This window comes from Typopeltis vanoorti, chromosome 14 (assembly GCF_054136105.1).
Source record: "Typopeltis vanoorti isolate ZY-2024b chromosome 14, IOZ_Tvanoo_1.0, whole genome shotgun sequence".
In the NCBI taxonomy this organism is placed as follows: Eukaryota; Metazoa; Arthropoda; class Arachnida; order Uropygi; family Thelyphonidae; genus Typopeltis; species Typopeltis vanoorti.
The window spans coordinates 66,486,562-66,512,239 of record NC_143562.1 but is presented as its reverse complement, the minus strand read 5'-3'; the positions used below and the strand labels follow the sequence as shown (position 1 = coordinate 66,512,239).

At 35.8% G+C, this 25,678-nt stretch overlaps 1 protein-coding gene across 1 annotated transcript in view; it reads right to left on the bottom strand.

Annotated features, from left to right (window-relative positions):
- The window catches only part of for (cGMP-dependent protein kinase for), a 308,955-nt gene extending 284,816 nt beyond the window's left edge, over positions 1–24,139 (bottom strand). The window contains exon 1 of the mRNA XM_090404405.1: positions 23,468–24,139. Within this exon, the coding sequence (XP_090260531.1) occupies positions 23,468–23,772 (305 nt within the window). The 5' untranslated portion in view covers positions 23,773–24,139. The remainder of the gene's footprint in view (positions 1–23,467) is intronic.
- Between the last annotated feature and the right edge of the window lie 1,539 nt (positions 24,140–25,678).

Sequence of the window (25,678 nt, the reverse complement as noted above, 5' to 3'; positions counted from 1 at the left end):
GCGAGGCCGATTTAGCCTTATCTACTTTTGGAGACTGAGTGGGCAATTCAATCTCCACTGGTAGCTAATTAGAGATAACTGGCTCAAGGCTTTCACTAATTTAAGCAGCCCGCAGTGAAGAGACGGCTCAACAAGTGCAGCCACCTCGTGGTGTCTCTGACCCTAACAGAATATTTTTAATGTCTGAAATAGTGTGTGTTTTACGATCAATTTTTTTGAGTTTACGGGACGAAAAACCCGAGTTTCCGGAAGAAATATCCCGCTTGCCTGTGTCAGAGATCGATTGACTCGGGAACCGGTCGGAAAAATCCTTAGGAAAAGTTCCTCTAGTCAGTGACTAGACTTGAACTTAAGTTTATCTTCGGGTGGTTTAGTGCTGAGGAGTGCAAACACCACTTCCTCTGAGCTACGCAGGCTTAATGGGAGTTTCTGTTTTGTTTAAATAAACCGAAATTTGTTCATACAGCTTTTAGTTTTTCGAAATAAAATTTTACTCACGCTTCAATTAACTTGGAAATATTGAGGAATACATTTCGGATTCAATTCTTACATTAAATATTTGTTGCGATTACAATTCTTATTATAACCTTATATTTAATACTGCATATTAAAACTGTTTTGCATATGAAGTCCGTTGAAATCAAACAATTTTTTAAATATTCAGTTTTTATATAAAGCTGCCGGGAAGGTCCTACAGGTCAGTGTTCTTGTTTAAAAACATTTATCTCATTACATTCGTATAAATATGTAACCTGCACATTAGAAATCTTTTCCCCAAGAGGTTTAGAAATCCTTGGATAAGCTATTATACACACCTTGTTATATGCTTTAGAAGTGGAACGTGCATTTCCAACTTTTAAAAAACAAATTCTCCAGAGACTATTTATAATAACCACTAACAAATGTTCTCCAGTCTGTTAACACAGCAGTCGATGACATTCTTCTAGAGAGAGTGGTACATCCGTGGATGTGGCACACAGGTTGCTCATGTGTGCCATATCGAATACTGTACCCACATTGGTGACCCTCATGGGCACTCCAGGTGAAAGGTGTAAAACATTCATATGCAACATGCTCCGGCTATAAAAGTGTATCATTTTCTTTATGGTTTTCTTCTCAATCATACAATTCAATTTTAATTCTCATTTCATTTCAATTGTTTTCTTGTATAGAATCATGCTTTTTTCCAACTTAAACAAGTTTTCCGATATTTCCAGAAGAAGCTTACAGAACTGCGTGTGAAAATGGAACTCAAGAATGTTCTTGAAGAAATATTTCCTGCTTCACAAATTCCAGCATTAGCATCATTCACCCTAAGAATGGGATTCGTGAAATCACGTCTAGAAACCATTCAGTATTCCCTGGGAATATCTTAAAGCCTCGTGAGAAAGACCTGAAGTAAGTATAACGCTGTTTTTTTTTTCCAATTGTAACTTTTGTTAACAATACTTACTTTATTGAGGTATTTAAATAAAATTTAAAAATAAAGCTTATAAAGTGTATTACATTGTTATTTTAGATGTCATTACCGTTGTATATTAAAAACCAGAAATTGTTGATTTAAAAAAAAAAGCGTTTTTCACATTTATCTGTTCATTCGTAAATGGTTCTTTTGAGTATCAATAACGTATCAGGAGGGGGAGAGAGAGAAAATAGTGCATAATTAGATTCCCTCTTTCGATACTCGAATTACATAAATTTAATGAAAATTCGCGTATTCATTTCCAACTTTTCTAAACCTTTATTTATTTTTAATCTGGACAAAATCGGCTAATTTGTTTTTCAAAAGATAAAATGGAAGTATTATAAATGATGTGATGTTTTTTTATTGCAATCTTGATGTTCAACATGGAATATTAATAGCAAAAAGTCGGAGACATTGAACACTGTCTTATCACATGTTTGTTAAATAAACATATTAAGACAGACTGATGTTTCCAAAAGCGCAGATGTCAAGAGAAATGGAAGATGCAAACAGCAGAAACTAAGAAAGAACTGAACAGTAATCAATCTGCGTGATTTCAGACAAAGAAGGAACAAGATTTTCTTTTATTTATTTATATAAAGCTACAGCTTAGAGTCTTAGTACAATTAGTTGCCATCAATAATCTTTTCTTCCATATGTGATTCCATAAAAGTCAGAATGCTTTTGTTTTTTGACATAAGACGACCGGACTATGGTGTATAAAATACGCTGAAAACGACTACTCACTGAAGTTTTTTTTTTTTTTTTTTTTTTTTTTTTGTTGAAGAGGTCAAAGTCACAAGGAATTATGTGCAGGGAGAGGAAGATATAGGGCGAATGATCAGTGTTTCATAGCTCTGAAACAAAACATTGTTCAGAAGTTCGTTTCCTTGTGAGAAAGACTTGGAGTAAGTATAATGCTGTTTTTTTTTTTTTTTAACTTACTTTATTGATTTACTCGTATTGCACGACTATTCCCATTTTGCAATGTAATTCAAGTTGTAGACATTGCTGAAGGTATGGATTGTTGTTCATGAACAAACAATAGCCAATTCCTTCAGCAGTCCATGCCGAAAAAGAATATCCTAGTAGTCACGGACAATAAAATAACTTTGTCTTGCTTTTCTTTCAACTAAGTTTTTGTATCTTTGATGGTTCCACTCGTTGTTTAGACGTTTCAGTTCCTAATGCAATAACTGAAGTAAAAAAAAAAAAAGTACCGTCTCATTTGTGGGTTTTCGACTTAGTTTTGTGATTATGTTTTTTTTAAATACTATTTCAGTATAAAAATACTACTCATTCAGAAGTTTTGTACTATTTCATATAAAAACTATTCAGTTCTGCATTTAATATAAAAGTTGAATAAAAAAATTCATCTCCAATTTCATATTTGCTTCCTCCATGTCGAAAAAGGCAACTAATAAATGAGTAGTTTCTATCTCCACGTATGTTCGTCACACTCGCGTCGTGTCACTATGCAGTAGGACTGATGCAAACAAAATAACGATGGCTACCACCATTACACATCGCAAGCGGTTTGGGATAATTAGCATCGGCGATTGAAGTCAGATGCTATTAAGTTACTGTTTTCTTCAAGTTTTTAACTACCGTACCTCATTTTGCACATCAGGAAAACTTGGATGATACCATCACTGAACCGAAAAGACATATAGATGGGTCGATTTTAAGACACGTACACATAATAGTCGCTAAAATAATGCTTGGGAAGAAGCGCGGAAAAACTTACATTCTTGAATGCCGACCTAAGAATGAATTTAAAATGGTCATGCTTAGTTATATAAGCATATTAAGTAATTGAAAGGAAAGATATCTTTTCATATCCAGAAAGACGTGTTAAGTACTATCGCTAATTACACCCATCTTTATCACTGCCAGCCTGGTTGGACGAGTGGATAGCGCACCCGCTCTTTGACCAGCATTTTCATTTGAAAACATTCGTTTTCGACTGCCGCCATGGATGTCTTGAGGTGGTGATTTCTATCATCCGGTGAGAGACCACCACCACTCTATTGTTCGAGGCCCGAAGCGGTTTAAAAGAGTTGTTAGTTTGGTCTCTAGAGCAGAGTTTCTGAATTATATAACGCTTGGTCCATTTATGGATTTCTTACTAACGTAGAATAGGCTTACAACCCTTATGGGAGTACGATTCACTTACAAAAAGAGGAGATTAGAATAATCGGCAGGATAATAAGCTTTAAAAAAAATAAACGGATCAAATTTTACTTCCAACGAAGTCAAGCAACTTTAATATCCATGTATTAGGTATAATTTTTTCCCACTTATTTGAACTCATTCAATTTCGAGAAAGGAAAAGATTTTAGTTAAGACTAGGTTTTCATCGACGCGATTTGTTAATCCAAATACGAGACGTTTCACTAAAAGACGCCACATAACCTTTGAATCGTAATACTTTCCTTAACAGTATTTGAATGCATGCATTGGGTATAAATAAAGAGAAATTTGGAATACACATCGTTCACTAGCTATTTACATGCATACGCATAGCAATACGTATATGAACTGTGTTCAAGTATAGAACTCATGAAAGAACAAAGGAGCGGAAGTGAAATCATGTATGGGAATCCATATACAACCTATACGTTGGATGGTGAAGCTCATGATATTGATTTTTCTGCAGGTGCTCTGCTCTGGATTTTCCCTCGAAGATATAAACCGACCTCAAACACATTTGATAGTAGAGTTGCATGTCCTTGCAATGATTTAAAGTGGAACGAATTTTTCAAATTGGTGTTTATCCCATTTTAAGTACATTTTTTTCTCAGAAATGAGAATTATTTTAGTGCCCCCCCCCCCCCATCTCTCTCTCTCTCTTAATCTATAGGTTAAAATCCCGTGACCATTCGGATACGCAGGCGTGGCGAAGAAGATGTTTCGATAATTTTAAATTACGCCGAAGGAACTAAGGTTGCGATCCAATTCACGTGCTCAGTAGAATAATAATAATTCTTCCACGATTCCGGTAACCGTGACCTTGAAGGGATGCAAGTTGGTCATTGGCAACTAAGGCGATGAGGGTAGTATATTATGTTTAATTTTGTGCGTTCTTTTGGCTTTTCTGTTTTTGCGGAATGAAAAAATCCTTCCCTGGAGTAAAACGTTCCGTTTTTTTCGTATAAAACCAGTGAAAAGTCCTCATCCGAGTCCCAGACAAAGGTCGCCAAGTTAGCACGTGAGCTACAGAGGCTCCATTGGATGTGAAACCCTTTGCGATAACTTTACTCCGCGTGTTGGTTGAACGGACCGTGAAGAGTTTTTGATTAAGTTAAAAAAAAAAAAAAAACCTGCAGACCCTAATAGCAACTTACGTTACATCTAAGTGGTTCATGAACTGCCGTTTTAAAGGAAAATCTAGCTTCCCAAAAAAATCCATAGAAATTTCATGTAATACGAAAGGTGAAGATTATTTCGCATTCTTGAATAAACACAAGAAAATCTGGACTGGAATTTATTTATTTGTTTAATTAAAATGTACAAGCCATGTGAAAGCAGTGGTCTTTACCACGTTATATGAAAAGAAAAAAAAAATGACCTCAGCAGCTATGAGTATTACGCATACCTCATCGTATTTAAAAGACGGACTTTGAAATATATACAGTATAAAATACGGATTATGTTAAATCTACAAGTCAAATTTATACGAATATATTGAACTGTTTGTTAATAATTTTATGTTCTTGGGTCAACTGGTCCCAAACCCTTGATTACAGCATTTTGGAAAAGGATAGTCTAACAGTATTTGAATCATGGAGCGCGTTGTGTGTGTGTGTGTGTGTGTGTGTGTGTGTGTGTGTGTGTGTGTGTGTGTGTGTGTGTGTGTGTGTGTGTGAGATAAGGCAATGGATTATGGAATTTATTTGAAAAAACAGATTAAAGAAGAAAAAAAAGCAGAAGAAATAGCTAGTAATGGAATAATGAAGATAAAATATATGGGAAGGGTAGCGTCCAGCACGAAGCATTTGGGTGATTAAGGAAGGGACATTGAACACGTTCCTTTTATTTCCGCTGCGTGACTTCTTGGAAGATATCTTCCATTTCATGTATTGGATTTAGCTAACGTCTTGCAAACTACAGATGCTTTTAATAAAAGCTTATGAGAATTGTCTATGTGGGCATTTTTACTAATCAAAATATTCGTAATAAACAAAAATGTGAATTTTGGTTTGGCAGAAGCTCGGTTATAAAACAAAGTTGCAATAAATAGTTTCAAGCACTGATTAAAAAAAAAAAAAAAAAGAAATAGGAAGTTTTCAAAAAAGTACGTTGAGTCTCGTGAATCATCAATGGACTAGTATACTTTATTAACAACAGGAAATCCCGTGTTGTATAATGCAGCGATATCAACGAAAATAGACTCCTGAACACAGAAATATATTTCAGAAGTAAACAAGGCACTATTCCTGCCGATTGCTGATATCGAAATAATTCGATAACAAATAGGTCTTTCCTCCCTTGAAAGACCTAGGTTCTGATTTACGCGTACAATTGTGCATAGTACATAAATTCTGGTTTGGCAATATTTAAGTCTTTCTTCTTATGTATTTTCAGTAATGACATTAGAATGCGCGCTGATTAAAAACGTTTATCCTAATTAATATATCAAATAATACACGCTGACATTTTTATTATGTTTTTAAATTATATTTATATTATTTAACCCACCTTCCATTCATAACATTTATCTTTTCATTCTTAAAGCTATTCACATTTCCTGTACCCACAACACATCTAAATGCGTGCAGTAAATATACAGATTAATAAACGGACAGATTGGTAGTAGTAGTACATAAAGGGACATCGGTTTTCTTGCAATTCATAGGATCACCAAGAAAACATGCGGTAATTTTATAGTTCTAAATGTCAATATTTACTGATATAATGCAGCGATATTAATGAACGTGTGTCATGAAATACGTTACAGGTAAGTGGTGATGCTTCTTGCTGAGCATTTATAGTTAGAGCAGTACCAAGAGCTTGTTTTAAAGCTCTTGGTACTGCTCTTGCTCTTGGTACAACAAGCAGTGATTCATTTTAATCACAAGAAAATATTTTAAAATTACTTCCTTGGTGAAACTCCAGAGCAACAAGCACTTGATCGAAGTGCTTGTTGCACTGGAAAAAAAAAATGCAATATATATCTCGGGAACACAAGAAGCCCAAGCATGCAATCATTGTGATTCCTCTGCATCCAAAAAAATGCAAGGATTGATGCGATATTGCTTCGGACAGAATTATCCGAATAATCTTCAAAGATACCAAGAAATTATATACTTGGTTTAATCCATTATCCAAGTGTAAGCAAACAAAGTTTGCGCCTGAAGTATCTTTCAGGACTGGGGCAACTCGTGGCAAAGGTAGACTAACTTCTCATCACTTGTCTTAGTATCCTATAATGCAAAGCACATCTCCTTGCGGAGATGTATAATGCTATGCATTATGGGTAGGGTTACTACCCAGACCGGTTTCGACCTTTATTGAGGTCTCATCAGTGGGAGCCAGACCCGGCGATGAGATATAAGTTTGAAGTAATGCATGTCTGCAAGGAGATGTACTTTGCATTATGGGATACTAAGGCAAGTGATGAGAAGTTAGTCTACCTTTGCCACGAGTTGCCCCAGTCCTGAAAGATACTTCAGGCTCAAACTTTGTTTGCTTATACTTGGATAAAGGATTAAACCAAGTATATAATTTCTTGGTATCTTTAATTTATAATATAACCAAGTGAAAAACTTTCAACAGAATAATCTTCCTACAAAACACAATTAATGCTGAGCGCTACCTGCAACTTCAAGATCATGTTGTTCGAACTCATCGACGCATGGGAAAAAGAACCGTTTTGCCAACAAAATGGTACAAAGCTGCATACGGCGATGGGATGGCGGAACTGAAACGCAGCCTGAAGAAATACTGGTCGAACTGATGGAAGAATTCAGTCGGCTTCTGAAAAATAACATGGATGCAGAGAATCACCTACTGATTGTTTTCACTTGAACTTCTACCTTGCACGTGTGATATCACAAATATTTGGTATTTAAAACTGCAACGTTTTTTTCTTGATGACTGTGGTTGACCATGAAATCCAGAACTGGGATGCCATTTGTATGGATTAGCATGATTGGTCTGTTACTCTTTGAGAAATTCTGTTTGTTTCAGTACTTACTTCATACAATAAAATTTTAGAAGCTGAATTAAGAGTAGTAGTTCACCTTTGTATTGACTGTTTAAACTTTTTTTGGTTGGCGAGCATTTCCGGAATGAGGGAGAGAAAATGTAATTTTTTCTCCCTCTTTATTATTATTATTATAATTAAAAATAAAAAATCTTAAATACACAAGATCAACGAGCATTTGGGAAGAGTTTACATGGACGCTAATTGCTAGATATAACATTTACGAGTTTGGAGTATAAATAAACAATTTTAGAATCAGTGTTTAATTTTTGACACGGTTCTAGTGTATTTTATATATGCAGGAAGTCTGTTTTTCCTTTAGTTTAATGTTGCTGTTAGGTTGATAAGTGGATTGTGATGCTGTTACACTGCTCAGCCAGGAACTGATCCCTTTCATTCCAGCGTTCAAAAGAGGTCAAGGGTGTTGTTCTCACAGTGATTATGATGCTCTTTGTAAGAGGAAAACAGAAAGAGAAAAATATAACGACAGAAACAGGTCGGGAAGATGAATAACTCCTAATATTTTCCCAATGTCCATTCTGATCTAAAGTGGAAGAATAACTGCACATGCGTAGTAGTATTATTATACTAAGAATTCGTCGCATTGTCAACTTCAAATCAACTGCAGCAAGGAGTGGTTCCAGGAAAAAATTGAGAGTGACAATAAAATTATGTTTACAAATGGAAAACGCATTTCTAACAACCATCCTCTGTCAAGCTTCATCATTCTACTGACAGTTCCAAGAGAGAAATGAATGGTGTCTCAAATAACTGGTTATGGAAATAAGAAAAGCAACAGCGTACACAAAACTTCAAAAAAAATTTAAAAAAAAAAAAATCGATGGTAGAAGGGTAAATAATATATCTGTTTGAAAAATATGTTTTAGCACACAATGCTTGTTTTAATTTGCTTCGTGCAACCGTATTGCGTTTTCATTAAATAACAGGGAGAAAAAAGCGGCCATTAATTTCACCCTTTGCTGTTTAACAAAGTACGTATAATATCGTGTGTAAACAAAATAATCGACTGTGACATTCAGGACACGTAGTCGGATTTACAGGCAGCATTTACAATTTTGGAAAATAATGGCAAAACTAGTTTCCTAACAAATAGTGCTCACGCGAACGCCACTACTTTGATTTCGACGTAGTTGTTTACCGTTTATGAAATTCGATCTTGACACAGCACTTAATAGTTCCTGCGCAAAAGTGGCAAAACCCGAGCAGGAGCGCAATTCATCCGATAAATTGAGTCAGTCCGTCATCGAGATTACAAAATTGCTGAAATTTCTTACGTAATAGCGTTTCAATTCAAAAGTCACATTTGTTACAGGTGGGAGACAAAATGGGACATGTTTTAATCATTGTTAAAATATTAAAATGTAGGAATTTAAGCTTTTGGATAACTGGGATCGTTTATAAAGGCTGTTCCGAAGCTTAAAAAAAATTAATTAATTCTGATATTCGTGTTTTAAAATATTAATTACATTTTTAGGTATTTAACCGTATTGAGGAGTAAGTTAATAGTATTTTATTGTGGATGTAGTCGCTACTTAATTTTAATCCCTTAGGACAGTGCACCTCGTGTAAAAACGTCCCTATTGTGACTATAATAAATATGATTTGCAAATTCCCGTTATCCTATTCTGGGAAAAATCCTATAAACTGGACGTCCTATAATGAAAAATAGGTTAGCCTATCTGCTTGAGACCTAATTTAACATCAAAGTCGAAATTCAAAATTAGTTTACCAAGTTCTGTACTTGTAGTTAGAGATGGGTAGATTGCATGAACCAGCCACTAGCGATAAGGCCTGGGACTTTCTCGAAGGTGCCCATAACTGTTAGTAATTATCCATTGCTATTTTCTGAAAGGGAGCTAGCTTATTTTAATTACTTTACACAAATCACACCGCAAATCATTGACGTGTTATATTTAATTGCAACATAATGTCGTCATTAAATATTGCACGCAGTTTTCTTATGAATAATTCCAAGTATTCAAGGAATATCACAGTAGGCCTCTGCATATTTATTGGGTAAGAAAATAAGCTACCAAAATTTGATCCATGCAAAATTAAGATTCTATTTTTCAGTAGACCCGTAACACTAGCTACTTTCTTCCTCAAAGAGGAATGTTGTAGCTCAGTTTCCTACTGTTTATTTCATAGCGAATATTGTGCATTGAGTTAACAGAGGATTACAGGAGATTAGATTAATTTATCAATCAACCAAACTTCGACAGCAAATTTACTGTAAATCTAAAATTCTTTGTCCAATTATTGTAACTCCCATATTGCTTTAATATATATTTCATGTATGAAGTCCAGGATGACAGATGAAGTTAATCGGAAGACCCACTGCCTATGCAAGCATGTTCAATTATAATTGCAAATTACTTTTGCTGTAAATAGCGCGATGTGTGTACCGGTTCTCTTGAACCGGTACCCTCAAGCCTCTTATGGGTTCAGCGCACACGCAAATTTGCATGAACTTAATCTAGTGTTAAGTTCAGGAAATTGTCGAACCTAGGTCTTTTCCAAACGAGGAGTTTGGATAGGGTCATCTTTTCAAATACGCAGCTGAAGCACTTGTAGAGAAGGTATGAAATCTAGAGCTGTAGAACTATTTTAGCAGAAGGAAGTTGATAAACAGTCAGATTGGCGTCTACTTGGCGAACTTCCTTAGTTATTTTTAATGCAAGGAATACAAAACAAAAAGGAATGCACCACCCATGTAGGTCTACGAGATGACATTCCATCAAATAAATAAATAAATCTTTAGGGACCTAAATAATGTCTCCAGGAAAGCAGGTCTTGCTGTTTTTGCAGGCATTTTATAATACTTTTCTATATCTATATGAAATTCCAGGTTATAAGATTATCCTGGTGATAAAACAAGTAAGTTGGCCAAGTGGTTAGCGTATCTGCTCTCCAGCCAAAAGACTGCAGATTTGAATCCTGCCAAGGATGTGTTAGCGATTGTCTTTCACATTCATACAAGTGTATAAACACTCTCCCACGATGGAATGGGTCACCATGGGAGAAGTAGGCCCAACCCTCCCGCAATGGGAGAGGCCTTTACCCAACAGTGGGAAATACATAGGCTGAGTAAAAAGAAGTACAGGACAAAAATCCCTTATTGCTCTTATTAATATTTTTTTCAGTAATCCTCATTAACATCCCACCTTACCATTTTTGATATTCACAGAACTCTGTAAATTTTATTTATTTTTGCTAGTTTAATTTCTTCTTAAGCTTTTATCTAAAGTTATTTCCCCTTCTCGTACTCAACTTGTGTAAATAATAATGATAATAAATATAGTTTCATAGCATCGCAGGATTTCATTAATCGCCCAAACTGGCAAGTGACAGAAGAAATTTAAAGATCACTAGTCCTGTCTACAAAAGAGCTACAAATAATTTCTCTCTAGCAACGTCAACATTATTTATTCATCAACCCCACGTTGCCGTTCATTACCGAGGCGTCCATCCAGCCCTTATTAATAATAACACTGTTTCGACTTCCGTAAATCGGATGACTTCTAATTATAACTAACCACCCAAACGTGGAGCCAGTGGCAACTCGTGGCCTCGGACGCCAAGCAACGCTTGAATAAATTCACGTGTTGACTCCGCTAATGAATGTGAAAAACTACTGACGGCGTCTCGCTTTCGAAAGTGATAGCATAATCCCATGCACGAATATCCCTGCAGTCTTTATCGTGCTTCATACACATTGTTCTAATTTGTAAACATCTTAGTTATATATAGCATCAATGAAATAGAAGTAGCCCAACGAGCATTGGGTACAAATCTTCCTTTAAAGAAGGAAGACAAACGAAATTAATCCCAAGAACTATTTTTTAATCCGTAAAACCATAGGGATAAGAGAATATAATAAACATGTAGGAATATGAACGATAATAAAATTATCATAAAGCGTAAACAACCTCCTGGGAACTTATACAACCCCCGAGCTTATAAGATGCAGACAGTCCATTCAGTCAAAGCAAGAAAAAAAGTTTCTTATCGAGAATTCTGTGTTGAAAGAAGCATTGCAATGATGTAATGCTTCTCTTTCAACACAATTCTAGAAGAAACATTGCATCATTCTTTACTTGATTTGATAGGAACTGGTTACGGAACCATTGCAGTATCCTTTACTTCATTTGTTAGAAATTCTGTTGCATTTTATTACTGAAGTAATAAAATATACTCAATGAGATGTCTGTAAAGCTTCGAAAGAGAGCATAACTGAGATTCGCGTCTAAAAATAAAGCGAAAAAAAAGAAGATAAAAACGACAAAAAAGTATTTTATTTTTAAATAAGCACTTGCAGTATTCCTCATTAAGCCAGTCGCCGATCTAACTTATGAGATGGAACTGGGCGAGAGGGTTTAGCCTACAGAAAAATGACGTAAAATTTTATTATTCCGATTCAATGTGAATCGTAATAATAAACTAAACTAAACGCCATACTGAAAATGCAGTATAGAGTTTTAAATAATTATAAGGCTTATTGCATTATTCTGTTTCAGCAGGACTACACCGAGAGGATCTTCGATCTGAAAGAGCTGGTCGACATCACCCAGATAAACTCTTAACGGTCATCCATTATTTCTCTCGAATTGTATTTCAATATTAATCATCATGATTCTACTCAGGAATAATACAGCTAAGTTAAGTCACTAGCAAAAGTTGGATAACATTTTCCCGTGCTCTTCTTATTTCTAGTGGTCGATACAGGCTGCTCTTTTGCGCAGGTGCATTGCGGACTTGAGAATTAATTTCCACATAAATCTGCATCAATATTACAGTCAGAGACTCTCCCCCCCCCATAAATCAGCCTTTGAATATAAACTGTTCCTTTAAATTTTCCGATAAAAATATCTAAAATGATATTTAAATATATTTCCCCTTTCATAGTTAAATATGTATCTGCATGTATTTAAATTATTTTTTCTGTTTCCGTTTTCGATTCATAAGTTGATAAGACAAGTCTAATACTACATGCTTCTCATACACACACCTGTCACTGAATTTAGAAACTTGTAATTTATATATAGGCATGCGACTGCCAATACCGATCCTATTCAGTTAATGGCCGGTAGATGTAGTTTGTTTACCGTGTCATTTAAAACAACGTTTGAGGCAGTGCGAGCTGGAAAAAGGGAATGTATTAATTAGGCTAGGGATATTCCGAGTAATTTTCCAATTTATTATTATCTAAATATAACTTCGCATCATACTAATGCCACGATATAAATTCTATCACAAACATGTTTATAACGAATATTAAAAGTGGTAACTCAGCTGGAGGGAGTGAGGAAAACGCAAGTCATCGTTGAATTACCTTGAATTACATATTCAAGGCAATTCACATGTGTCTAGTGAATTATAAAGTAATTCTAGCAGCAGATATTTACGCTTACACTCTTGCCTAGTAGTAAAGAAGCCTATGAACAGTGTGGAAATTCAATTACTCCGTGGAGTGATGATAATAGTGAACAATAAATAGTTACTAACTCGTCTTGTATTCATGTGCAAAATTTAAAGATGGCCAAAACGATTTTTGCCTTGTTACTCCTTTGGAATGAAGTATTGAGCGTGCCCCATGTAAAAAAGGATTATAATTATAATCCAAGTTTTTTTTTTTTTTTTTTTTTTTTCAAATCATACATGATACTGCCGTACTTCACTAATTTAAAACATTCCGATTTCCAATGAGGACCATTTCGCATTATTAAAGCGTTGCAAATGTAGCCAAGCAGCATGAAAAACAGCCGGAGTGCAGAGAGAACATGCATATTACAAGTCTACTCTATAATATAAAATGATAAGCTGTTTTTGTGAAGTTATTTGAAACGTTTTGAAACTCAGGGACTACCCTGAGTGTCGAGTCTTCAAAATTCGAGTCATCAAAATTCAAAGAGAACCGGCCTACCAGTCCGGAACTTCGGGAGTTGGGCGCCGTAGACGTCGGGGGGGGGGGGGGGATCACCTCCAGTACACTATTAAAGTAATAAAAAATATCAAAATTTATAAATCTAATCTAGAGCCGGCTTCGGTTACAAGATTCAAAGCGATGTGAACCACAGCGTCCATCATTCCTTCACTTTTCTCTAAGCTAAAAACACGTGATTTCAATATTTAATGTCCTAGTCCATCTTCAAAGCACTCAAACTAATTTTCGTCCTTCCTTTTAATTCTGTCTAATTCGTGCTCTGACACTTTTTCTAGGACTGCAATCTTTGGCTTCTGTCTTTTAACCATTTGCTCACGGTTACCATTAATAAGTTACAAAATTTGTGAACCTCGCGTGTGTGTTGTGTGTGTGTGTGTGTGTCCAAATACACACTAGTGGCGATTACAACAATTTCAGGAGGCAGCAGGCTTACAGACCTGGTTTTCTATCTTGCTTTTTTTTTTTTTTTTTCCCAAACTTAGTTATCTCCCGGAAAATATGATATGTTTCTAAAGATAATTTCAGTTTAATTTTTTTTTTTTTTTTTTGTAATACAGAAATACTAGATTAATTACGAAATGGAACATCAGTTTCAATATTACTGATAAAGGGCAAGTAAAACTTCAGCTGTTTCAGTGCATGATACGTCATCTTGTTTCACGGTCATTCACTTGTGACTCTCCATTCAAATTCTAATTTTAACATATCCGAAGTTTCTCAACTAGGTTTACGTCAGGAGCTTAGAGACCGCCGACTGTCGTCAAAAAGCACATCAGCCGTTTAGTAGTTGTTGGGATTATTGACATGATATCCATTAGTCTCCCCGCCGTCATAATATTAAATATCATTAATGTCAGAACCTGTTAGATTTGACAATCAAAATCAAATCATAATTTAAGAAATTTTCTGAAATACCTAATTATGGTTATATAATTTATATACAGCAACGCGAAGGATTTCTTCAAAATCAGCTTATATCTCTTGGTAATTCGGGTACCTTCCATTTTCCAAAAACATAGAAATCGGTCGGAGAATATACGCATACGCATGCGTAAAACACTAGAAAAGAAAAGAGGGGCAAGTCCAGGTTAGACTTTAAGGTACTAAAATTGCGAAAATATTAATCGTAGTTGATTAGTGCACGGAGTACTTTTTCTTTTCTTTATGTAGCAGAATCTCCCGACGTTCCAACTGCTAAACTTCGTCATTTAAGAGAAAAATGGCGTTCATGGTGTCTATTTTTATAAGCAGGAGCATCATAAATTTAATGTCTCAATACTTAGAAATTAATGATACAAGGATTTTGGAGTTTTACTGCATTTTATAACCGCGATATTCCTTTTCTGGCACGAGTTGCTTATCTGATCCAACCAGCTGTGGGTTCGAATCCCATCGAGAGCCTGAATGTTTATAAATTTCTTTGGGTGGCAGATGCTTTTCTTCGTGCAGTACGAGATCACCATCTTGCTAAGTGGAGGCCTGAAGTGGCATGCAACCGTTCCATGGTTGGTTTCTAGATTATCCAACCCTTAATATACCTACGATACTAATGGATAATAGGTTTACAACTTTTCATTCGAGATTATCATAAACCCAAACCAATAATACAAAGAAATAAAAGTAAAAATATAATTCACCGACCCATCAAGTGTTATTCGGCAAAACAACGAAACGATATCTTCTTTTCAGCGTTTTTCTGTTATTTTTGTCTAGTACATGCACTTTTCCCCACAAGGTATATATGTATATGCACAGGTAACCCTCGTATAACGCGGTACTTATACAACGCGGTCTACAAATTGTAGCAATCCTTGTTCAACGCGGTATCGATATAAATACAGTCTACAAATTTAAGTAATCTTTTATCTTTTCATGTATTTTTCACAGCGCGACTTAAAAATCAAATTTTATCTTCGTTAAATTTGCGTCTGCCCGTATTGCGCATGTTATAAATAGCGAATTTATATTCGGGGAATATACCCTTTAGCACGCATGTACGTCAATTGTTTACCGTATAAAGTGTTTATTGTTGAAAATTGTCTTCGTTTCTTTCAGGAAAGCGCATTAAAAATCATAAGTGTGTTAATTTCAAGTTGAGCACGTTATTTTCTGGTGAGTTACATAATTCATATGTAATGCTTTTTTTTTTATGTAAAAAAATTATTTTTATAGTAATGGCCACTAAAACTGCAACGAAAGGGAAAAAAACCAACACTGAAAAGAAAATTCAATCCCCTCGAAGAAAAAATTTAAATATTGGATCGGTTGAAAAATGGAAAAAAACCAAGAGTTGTTGCAAGGACTTTGAATTTAAATGAATCAACAATTCGAACAAACAAACAAAATGAACATGAAATCCGACAAAGTATTATTGCTGGGTCAGCGGTAAGTGCAAAGCGCATTGCTCGTGCACGCGATATTTTAATGGTAAAAATGGGGAAATCTTTAATGATTTGGATAGAAGATTGCACTCAAAAGAAAATTCCTTTGGATGGAAATCTTATTAAACAAAAAGCTCTCGAAGTTTGCAAATACTTAAAATAACTTGAAGATTCTTCAGAAGAAAGCTCTCAGCATGGTTTCGAAAACTTTGAAAAGGTTTTTCTTTGCAAAATCTTAAAATCCAGCGAGAATCAGCATTAGCAGACGTAGAAGCTGCCCGGAAACACACAGGACAACTTTTAACAATCATTGAAGAAGGTGGGTGGTTATAGTGAAGAATTCAGTTTAAAGAAATTAGTAGAAGGATTGAACTTGGCAAAAAAATTCACGAGACAATATTAATCTTGGCTGTTTGGACTGATGTTCATCAGCCAAGATTAATACCCAATTTGGCTCACTAGGTGGCACCCTTTAGGATTCTAGGACCGACTTCAGTTGTTTTCTTCAGCCATTTTTGCTCAGTGTTAGTGCCTGTGTGCACATTTCATTAATTTTTATGTTCCCTGAAGATGGTAATGTAACATTACCGAAATATTGGAAGTATTAATTAAAGTTATTTAGTTAATATAATAATACACGTTGTTCTTTCCTTAAAATTAACAGTTTTGTTAGATATATCGTTGTTTATATAATTTAAAAAAAAAAACGATTTCGGAACATAACCCTACTTTTTCTATGTGATCTGAGTCTCGCATAACGCGATTTATATAACGCGGCAATTCTATGGAACCTAATATCCGCGTTATACAAGGGTTACCTGTATTTAAGAACTCTGTTCATTTTAACCTGCTCTTTAGCAAAAGTGTAATTGATTCAGTTGATCGATTTGCCTTTTGCAGTGATTTGGATAATTATCGGGAAAATAACTCAATCAGGTTGCTTTAGTGATATCTTGCCTGTACTAAAATAGCATCATTCATTAGACTACTAACTCGCAACATTAAAATTATTTCATGCCGAGTATATTGAAAGATGCGCAAACAATAATTCCAGGACGTTATTATTGACAATATACGATGAGAAATCGGAAAGTCTATAGGCCTAGCCTAGATCCCCCCCCCCCATCATTTGACATATTGTAGTATCACTAACATTTCAGAGGTGCAAATGAAAGATGAATCCTTAATAGTTTCATAATTTCTTACATCAGTTAGCGTTACTAAATTGGCTGTTTTGACATTCCTCTGACATTGTCGTCGAGAAGAGAGGTTTTTGAAGTACTGTCGCCACCTTCCAGAAAAAATGTGAAACACATTTGAAATAAAATATTTCAAAAAATCTGTTGGTAAGGGCTTTTAGACTTAATTTTCGTATATATTTAACAGATGTGTGTAATAGATGCAAAATAATAAGCAAAACAGCCGTGGCTAACTACATAACATACACAACGTTGCGAAAAGTATTGGAAGACTCTAGCAAAAGCTCACATGATGCATAGGTTGTTTTCATTGTATGGAAAAAATAATAATTTGGCCAGCCCACTGCGATCAGAACAACATTGTCTCAACTGTAAATCATAGTGAGAGTGCGAGGGTTTTTTCATAGTATGAAATCAGTCCACTCCAGAGGACTATGACTTGAAGGGATAGCTGTCTTTTTCTTCCATGTTATGAATAATGTGGAATTCTACAGTGAAGAGGAATAATGTGTAATTCTACTGAAGCCATACCTCCGCCATGTAGAAATATTCCCTGTATGGATTTATTTGTCTGTGGATAACAATGTTCCATCTCTAAATGGACTAGCCAGCTTACAACCCGATCTGTGTCCTGAGTAAGAAATGAAAGTTAATTTTCCATGCTGCCTGTCCGAAGTAAGTACTGGAAAAGTAACTGAACAATTAGGTAACAGTTGTCAAAATACTTTCTCTTGGTGGAAAGAAAATCTTAAGGGAGAGAGTAAATATCACTGTATATTAGAGAAATTTTGTTTGGCTCTTGGCCACTACTGTACTTTCCTCCCCAAATGATTACCCCCCCCTAAGAAAAAAAGTCCACGCTCCTGAACCTCAAAGGCAGGTGATTGTTAACCATCGATCTCTTTATGGTTGTTTCCAGTGCTTCTTTAGTAGATTGCATTTAATTCAAGGGGATGGTTTAAAAAGAACTACCTTCAGTTGTGTACATCACAGTACGTAATTTGGATGATTGCCCAGGAAAGCATTGAGGTTTGCTCCTTTTACTCTTCCCCCCCCCCTTAAAAATTGTACCACCGTAAATTTGATATTAACAGTAATAGTAAAATAGTCTTGCCACCTAGACATTATATGCAGTCCGAAGCTGGTTTTAATTCAAGACTCCTGTATAAGAGCCTTTCAACTGAAAGTGAGATAGCCGGTATAGTCTGGAAGTAATAGGTCTCTCTCTCTCTCTAGGAAACTCCGGTCGTTCATCTCACAAAGAAAACAGTAACAGCAGTTAGAGAAATTAACCTATCATCACATTCGTCTTATTCCTATTTACAACTTATAGTCAACGAAATACATTGTTTCACTTCAGAAAAACAGCAAAAAATAATCTCTGATACAAAATTTTGAACACTCCAAAAAGCCAAACATGTGAAGCAAAACAAAACAAAACAAAAAAGAACGTAAACACTTTTTTTTTTTAGTTTTTTCATGCAAACACTTAAGAAACAACAAGACTAAGCTATTATTTTGCAATAAAAATTACAAAGATATTATTTTCTATGAATACATAAAAAGTAGTCTTTATACATGTAAAGAGTTTTATAAATCTTCCTTGAAGGATTTTTTTCTTTAAGAAAAATAACTTTTCTAAGAAAACAAACGTTCACCTTGACATTTATGACCGAAAACAAAATTGATATCGTTATTCTGCTTTAAAGAAAAAAGGCATTTAGTAACTTCCATCCCTTGGAATAAGCTAATTCCAAGTAGCCTGGTTTCTTCCTTCATAATCGCAAGAAAGTCGCGGTATTTTTCCCTTTAAAAAACCTGGATTCGAATTCCGTTTAGGACGAGGGGATTTTCATATGGACTTTTCATCTTAAGGTGAGTTAAGCGTGTATCGAGTTGGCAGAGGTTTATCTTTCGATAACTTCTGCTTTTCATACGAAACAGTCGAACTGAACGAAGAACATGCGCAATTAACAAAAATTATACACTGCTTCAAACTTTTAGGTGATTCCATTATTCGAACCAATTAAACCGAACTCTGGTCAATATCTGCAGCTAAGAATAAATATCTAATAAGGACATTATGAGTTATCAGTGACAAGACGATTGAATGACTTAAGTGGCGTGAGAATTTGGAGGGGAGAGATGTTGATGGTGCATGGGAAGTTGTCAAGGGGGGTGTTTAAGGAAAGTCGTATCAGATTGTATACCCAAAGTTAGAAAGATAAATCAAGTAGGAGTGAGATAGATGAATATTATTATTATTAAGTAGGAGTTGCAGATAAAGAAAAGGTCGTAGAGGGAGTGCAAAAAAAAAAGTGATCAACATACCCATGAGCAGTATAAGGCGCAGGCAAAGAGGGTGACCTGTATGGTAGGGAAGGCCAACGAGGAAGCTAGCTGGATGATCCAAAAGAATCCCCAAGAAGTTCTTTCGCCATGTGGCAAGTAAATGGAGGAATGCCTATGAAAGGATTACTTTAAAAAGTGTTGATCGTAGCGAAGTAACCGAAGCAAATCAAACAGTTGAATTACTTAGCGATCATTTGCAAAAGTGTACCATCTTGGTTGTGATAGGACTGATGAGAGATTATAGATGGAAGAAATAGAGGTGATTAGTATATTGTAGAACCTTAATGGGAACACTGCCATAGGGTGAGATGGCATATCGGCCCATGTGTTACGAAAATGTGCAAGAGAATTAGCACCTCCTCTGACCAAGCTGTTTAATTTAAGCCTCAGTTCCAGTAAAGTTCCATTAGAGTGGAAAGAAGAGAAAATAATTCCGCTGCATAAGGGAGGTAAGCAGAAGTAGCAAATTATAGGCAAATCAGTATATCAGGAGTGATGGTTAAAGTTTTGGAGAAGTTGATAAAAATTAGAATTCAGGATTGGATGGACAAAATATAATAAATATCCTCCCCGCTCCATAAAAAATAACGTCTACAATTCACTGCAAGGTTTAGATTATGCGATAATCTTCGTAAAGAATACCGTTGGATTCAAGTACCCTTCCAAAATGACCGTGCAGTATGTGACTATATTTTCGCGATTTAATCCATTCAAACTGTTCCTGTAAATATAATATCGATATGCTATGGACAGCGCTATGGTTTAAATATATTTCGACAGCGATACATACGCATTACTGGTTTTAGTACAAGTCTGTGTTGTAGGTCCAAAGTATATTTGTTGTCTTTATTTAAAGATGGCCCAAAATAGCTACGCTGTTTATCAGCGGTACAAGGGAATGATTACATTATCGGGAAGACAAAACAAGGGATGGTGCTAAGTTAACTTTGTGGGCAGAAAGGTCATTGTTCTTTACAAATGGGGAGGGATAACTTGAAACTGATGACAGAAAATGTTGGAGCAATCTTAATCTACAGTTCAAAATTTTTAAAATTATTTAAATTTAAGAATCTTTAAACAGTATGCTCACCCTTATTAACAATGTCTCACTATTCAATCACCATTGTCTTTTCTTGTTAAAATTTATTTCGCACTTTATTTCCTTCATTGTAGAAAAGAAACAAATGACACAAAATAACTCCTTTCGAAGTTGCACAAGACATTATTCAGGCATTAGCGCTTAATCCGTTCATATTGTTGCTTCTCAGTGGTGAAGCCACTTGCATATATTCTAATAAACCATTTAAGGGACAGCAGCTATTTCACAGTAGCTTCGAGGAGTCGAATATCTTATTCATAAGGCTTATTATTAGAAAGCATCGACCAAACAAGAAGCTAACAAACTGCTTCTCGCGATTTTGGACTGCTATGCATTTGAAGCATGATCCAAAGCGACGTTGTGTGTGTTATTAGGAATTGGGTTTGGTAATCAGTATTCTTCTGATAAGTCAACTATATCTGTTTATTTACCGGGTTCAGTCAGTGCTACTTATTCAGTTTCAGTGACCATGAAGATGAAAAGCCATCACTACAGAGTTTCTGCGTTGTATCAGTATCATGAAATATTTCTCTCTTAATTATTCCGTTTTTCTTCTCCACATCTCTAACAAGGTGGTTGACTAAGGTGGTTTCTGGTCTTTGGAATGTAGAGTATGAAGACAGATTGACAAAATGCAATTTGCAGAAATTGGTGAATAGAAGGAGGAGGTGGGATATGATCGAGACATAAGCTGTTAAGAGGTTATTACCAGATTAATGTCGGGGAGGCTTCGCACAGAATGGGTGAAGATAGCAGGAGAACAAGAGGTCATCCCTGGAAGCTGTATAAGGAGGCTGTGATCAAGGGAGTGAGGAGCAGGTTTTTTGCATGGAGAGTGGTGAGTGATTGGAATGCATTGCCCGAGAGTGTGGTGAGCGCAGAGACAGTGAATATATTTAAGGCGCGGTATGATAAACTGTGTGTATAACAATGGACCTCCCACGATGAGTCTTTGACTCCATGGAGGTTGTTATAATAATAATAATCTCCAACAAGCTCTTGTACTGTTCAAAATAACAAACAACTGTATTATTGTTATTTCCACAACATACCCGATTATTTCTAAGTAGAGCAACAACGGGGTGGAGAAAGAATAGATTATTACAGAAATCTCAGAAGGGATCAAGATTAATTCAGTCAAATAAGGCATCCTTGTTATTATTATTTACAATCTCTTTCTCTTGTATAACAACTCCATCTTCAATTTCACGTGTCGGGCTCATTTGCCAGTCACTGCCAAGTAACTTAGCATTCACTAGGTTTCTATGAAGCTATGATAGGCAGACAAATCCATTTAACTGTATGGCTCTCAATTGCATGTATTTTCACACCAGTTTTATGAATAATAAAAAAAAAATCTGGAGACTCCAATTTCCATGTCAAACTTCAATTGAAAGGATTTTAAAGTGTTTTTCGGGTTCTGTACGGGATTTGAGGAGAGGTTTATCCAACCAAAGAGTTGGAAAGACGCCTATGAAACTTCCAAAATAAAGCTGGGATTGTCACAAATTGAAAACCTAAATTTTCATAAGCGATCTAGGAGAATGAAACATTACTGAATAATAAAAAAAAAAAAAAAAAAAAAACCCGCTCGTTAGCATAGAAGAGATGTGATGCATAGTCGAAATACGTATACAATGTAGTGTTCAATTACAAAGTATATTAAATGCAGAATAAGTTCCATATCAAGGGTTTTTAAGTTAAAATGAAGTTAGAAGCATAACTCATACTTTGCGGACCACTTAGGAAAAAATGTTTAAAACGGAATGTCGGTTAATCGCGACTTTGTATTTAAGTTATGAAATGCATAAATAGATGATCTTTGATCGCTAGTGTAGACCTTAAATGAATCCACATTTGGTGCATAACTAGAGCAGTAAGAAGTTGAGGAACAGTTAACAGAAAGTGCCTTAAATAGATCATGAAATAATTTGCATGTCCTCCTTCCGGTAAAAAAAAAAAAAGTTTAAGATTTCCCTGTCATTTTTTCACATCCCCCCCCCCCACGTACATGATGTTAAAAAACATACCACAATAGTGTTGTGTAGGCAAATGGTTACAGAGAAAATGGGAAACTGTTGACATATTTCTTGAAAAGCTGAAGGTTTTTAGACATAAGGGGAGAAATGTATGGGGAAGAGTGTTCTAAAAGTATAGAGGTGGATAGAATGAGAGGAACACACTTGATCCGGCAGGTTTGATGCTCGGCAGCAAATGAACATCGAGTAGCAGCTACTTGGATTTAGAGCAAAGTGGAGGAATGATGGCGGTTAGGTATGCAGAACACTGTTCATGAAAATACCTCTAGAAGAAGAAGACAGTGTCTACGAAAAAGGAATCGGAGTAAGTGGGAGAGAGAAGAGTGATCCCTTAAAGGGGTTGCTTTCTTCTTGATAGCATCAAGAATTTTTGGGGAGGCTTTTGGTGCAACATGCCAAACGCGAGAACAGTATTCTAAGGTTGGGCAAATTTGGGATTTATATCAATTGCAGGGGCCAGAAGTGATGCCTTGGTGGAAAGGAGACAAATTTCTACTGATCATGTTGCATTTTTGTGGACATGTTTGTAGAATAATGAGTACACGGTTTATTTTTTAAGTTTCATCTTTAGATTACTAGTCAGAAGTTGTTGCTAATATACCCACGAATCGTGAATGTAGGAATTATTTTTTCATTCTAAATTTATTAAATTTCTCCTTTGAACAATTAGCAAATATAAACCATCTCATTCGTGTTAAATTCCATTTCACAGAATATAAAAATACATCTTTAAAGGCTAATAAAAAGTCAACTTCTTACCCATCAGATTTCGGGTATTCCGGAAACTTGGATTGTATTAGATCTTGTATCGTACTCAAGTTTTGAGGTTCCGCCGAAATACCTTGTGCCCTTTGCTTCCGTCTTCCGCTACGGCTGTACCGGTTGGAGGTCATCACAGGCAAAATAGATTGATATTTATCGAGCAAACTCTTTAGCGACACGATCTCTTCGTCTTTCATCCGAAGCATTTCGTGCATGTGATGAATTTGTTCTTCTTGTTGGATCACAACCTCTTTTAATTCTTCGAGGGTTCCCATTTTGGATGGTTGATCGCGAATCTTCATACACCTGAACACGCCTACCTCACCTGTCTCGTTTCTGTATCGCTATTACACTGCAAACAGAGCGCAGCTAACTGTAAATTAGTTTAACGGCAACAGGTTAAACATGTCGCGAAGTACCAAATGCCAATTATTTCGCTCATTAATGTTTTAGCGCCGGCAAGCTTGTAACGTCTTCGTTGAGTTATTTCTAGTTCCACGACGCTCCAGGATTGTTTATCTTCGTCGATAAACCTCAACATGTGTAAAGAGTGGATGAAGAACTTGCGAATCTTAACAGGTTTCAGCTCAGGAAGTCAACGGCATGTATAACGAACGCTGCCAAGGCAGCTTTCGTACGAACGGTACTCTCCGCGCGCGGATTAGTACAACTCACCACATGCTATCTCGTAGCGGCGTGTACAACTATTTGGCAGAAGTTCGTTCCGCTTTAAACGACACTCAGTGGGGCTCCCGAGAATCAAACATGTACACAGGCGACCTTGTAGAGCCGGGTGATATTTTTAACAGATCTTATCTATTCGCACGATAACCTCTTTCTTCACTGTGTTGTTATTCGGTTCTTGCTAGTTTGATTCGCTCCGTTAGTGTCTTCGCACACAGCAAATTAATTTTAAATGGGATTTTAACTTACGACGAGCGCTTCAATTCATCAGGCTAATTCGAATGCGGAGTTATCAAGCGAATATTATTTATGTAAAGAACATTTGCATGGTTCTTTGTTTTTCATTCCTTATGTGACCTTTAGGCCATATAAAATCAGATAATGTTTCATATTGTTCATTATCTGATTTCGCATTGAAGTCCACATAAGTAATAAGTAAAGTTATCCTCCCCACCTCTAGATAAAGATTACCAAGCAATTTTTTAAGGGGATATATCCCCATTGCAAGGCATAGCCATCCAAAAGTTTTTAAAATAGGCTCGACCGAGTAAAAAAGTAAAACCAAGTTTCGCTTAGATCTCCCTTTTTACATCGTATATAGAACTGTCAGGGTTACAAGTTCCTATTTATATATCCACCGACAGTTTATAAACTTCGATAGATATAATAAAATTCTTGCTCTAAATATTATTATAAAGGCTGTTTACCCGATTGGTATATTTGCATGCTTAAGTTTTCAAAAACGAAATGTTCCAAAAGATAAAAGTTCCGATAATAAGCTGTTACAGCTTTTTCATACGTTATGCATATTAGAGACAAAGATTGAATAATGTTCTAGTAATGAACTAAGCTGCAAAGGTCCTTCTTCGAAGTCAATGCATTTGCAGTTTGTGGAAAATAGAGGAGACATAATAAGCAACGATTGACTCATATCTGTCTGATAGAAGTAGGATACGTTTGAAACTACTTGTGATAATATTTACAATATGAATGGGAGAAAAAGAGGAAACGGACAACTAGGTTGAAGAAAGTGGCAGTTTATATCCTCGTCCACACAGGTGATGATTAACCAATGATGAAGTACCCATTCCATGTGAAAGGAAAGTGACTACCAGAAGAACGATTTGCATTACCTGTTTAGGTGGCCTCATTCTGTGTAAAGCGGTTACTGATATGCAATCATTACTGGTGGACTGTAGGTTTCGACAACACATAGAGAGACTAATAGTTGTTTGAAAGTTTTGAATTCATGGGTAAAAATACGCCAAGAGAAATGTTCCTCACGGAATGTAGCAGTTTGCGAAGTGGAAGAGATGAAGAGACACATCAGAAAGACGCCATTCAAAGCCAAATAATTCATTATTAGTTCAGCTGTTGCTTTTCATGCATTTTTACAACACTGCGGACGGATCAACCTTTGTATCCACAATAGTCACCGTGGAGTTATGAATGGTAATAAAATTTGATAACTGGAGAGTTTGCAGAAAGTTATTCATGGAGTTCAGGGTTGGTTAATGGACACAT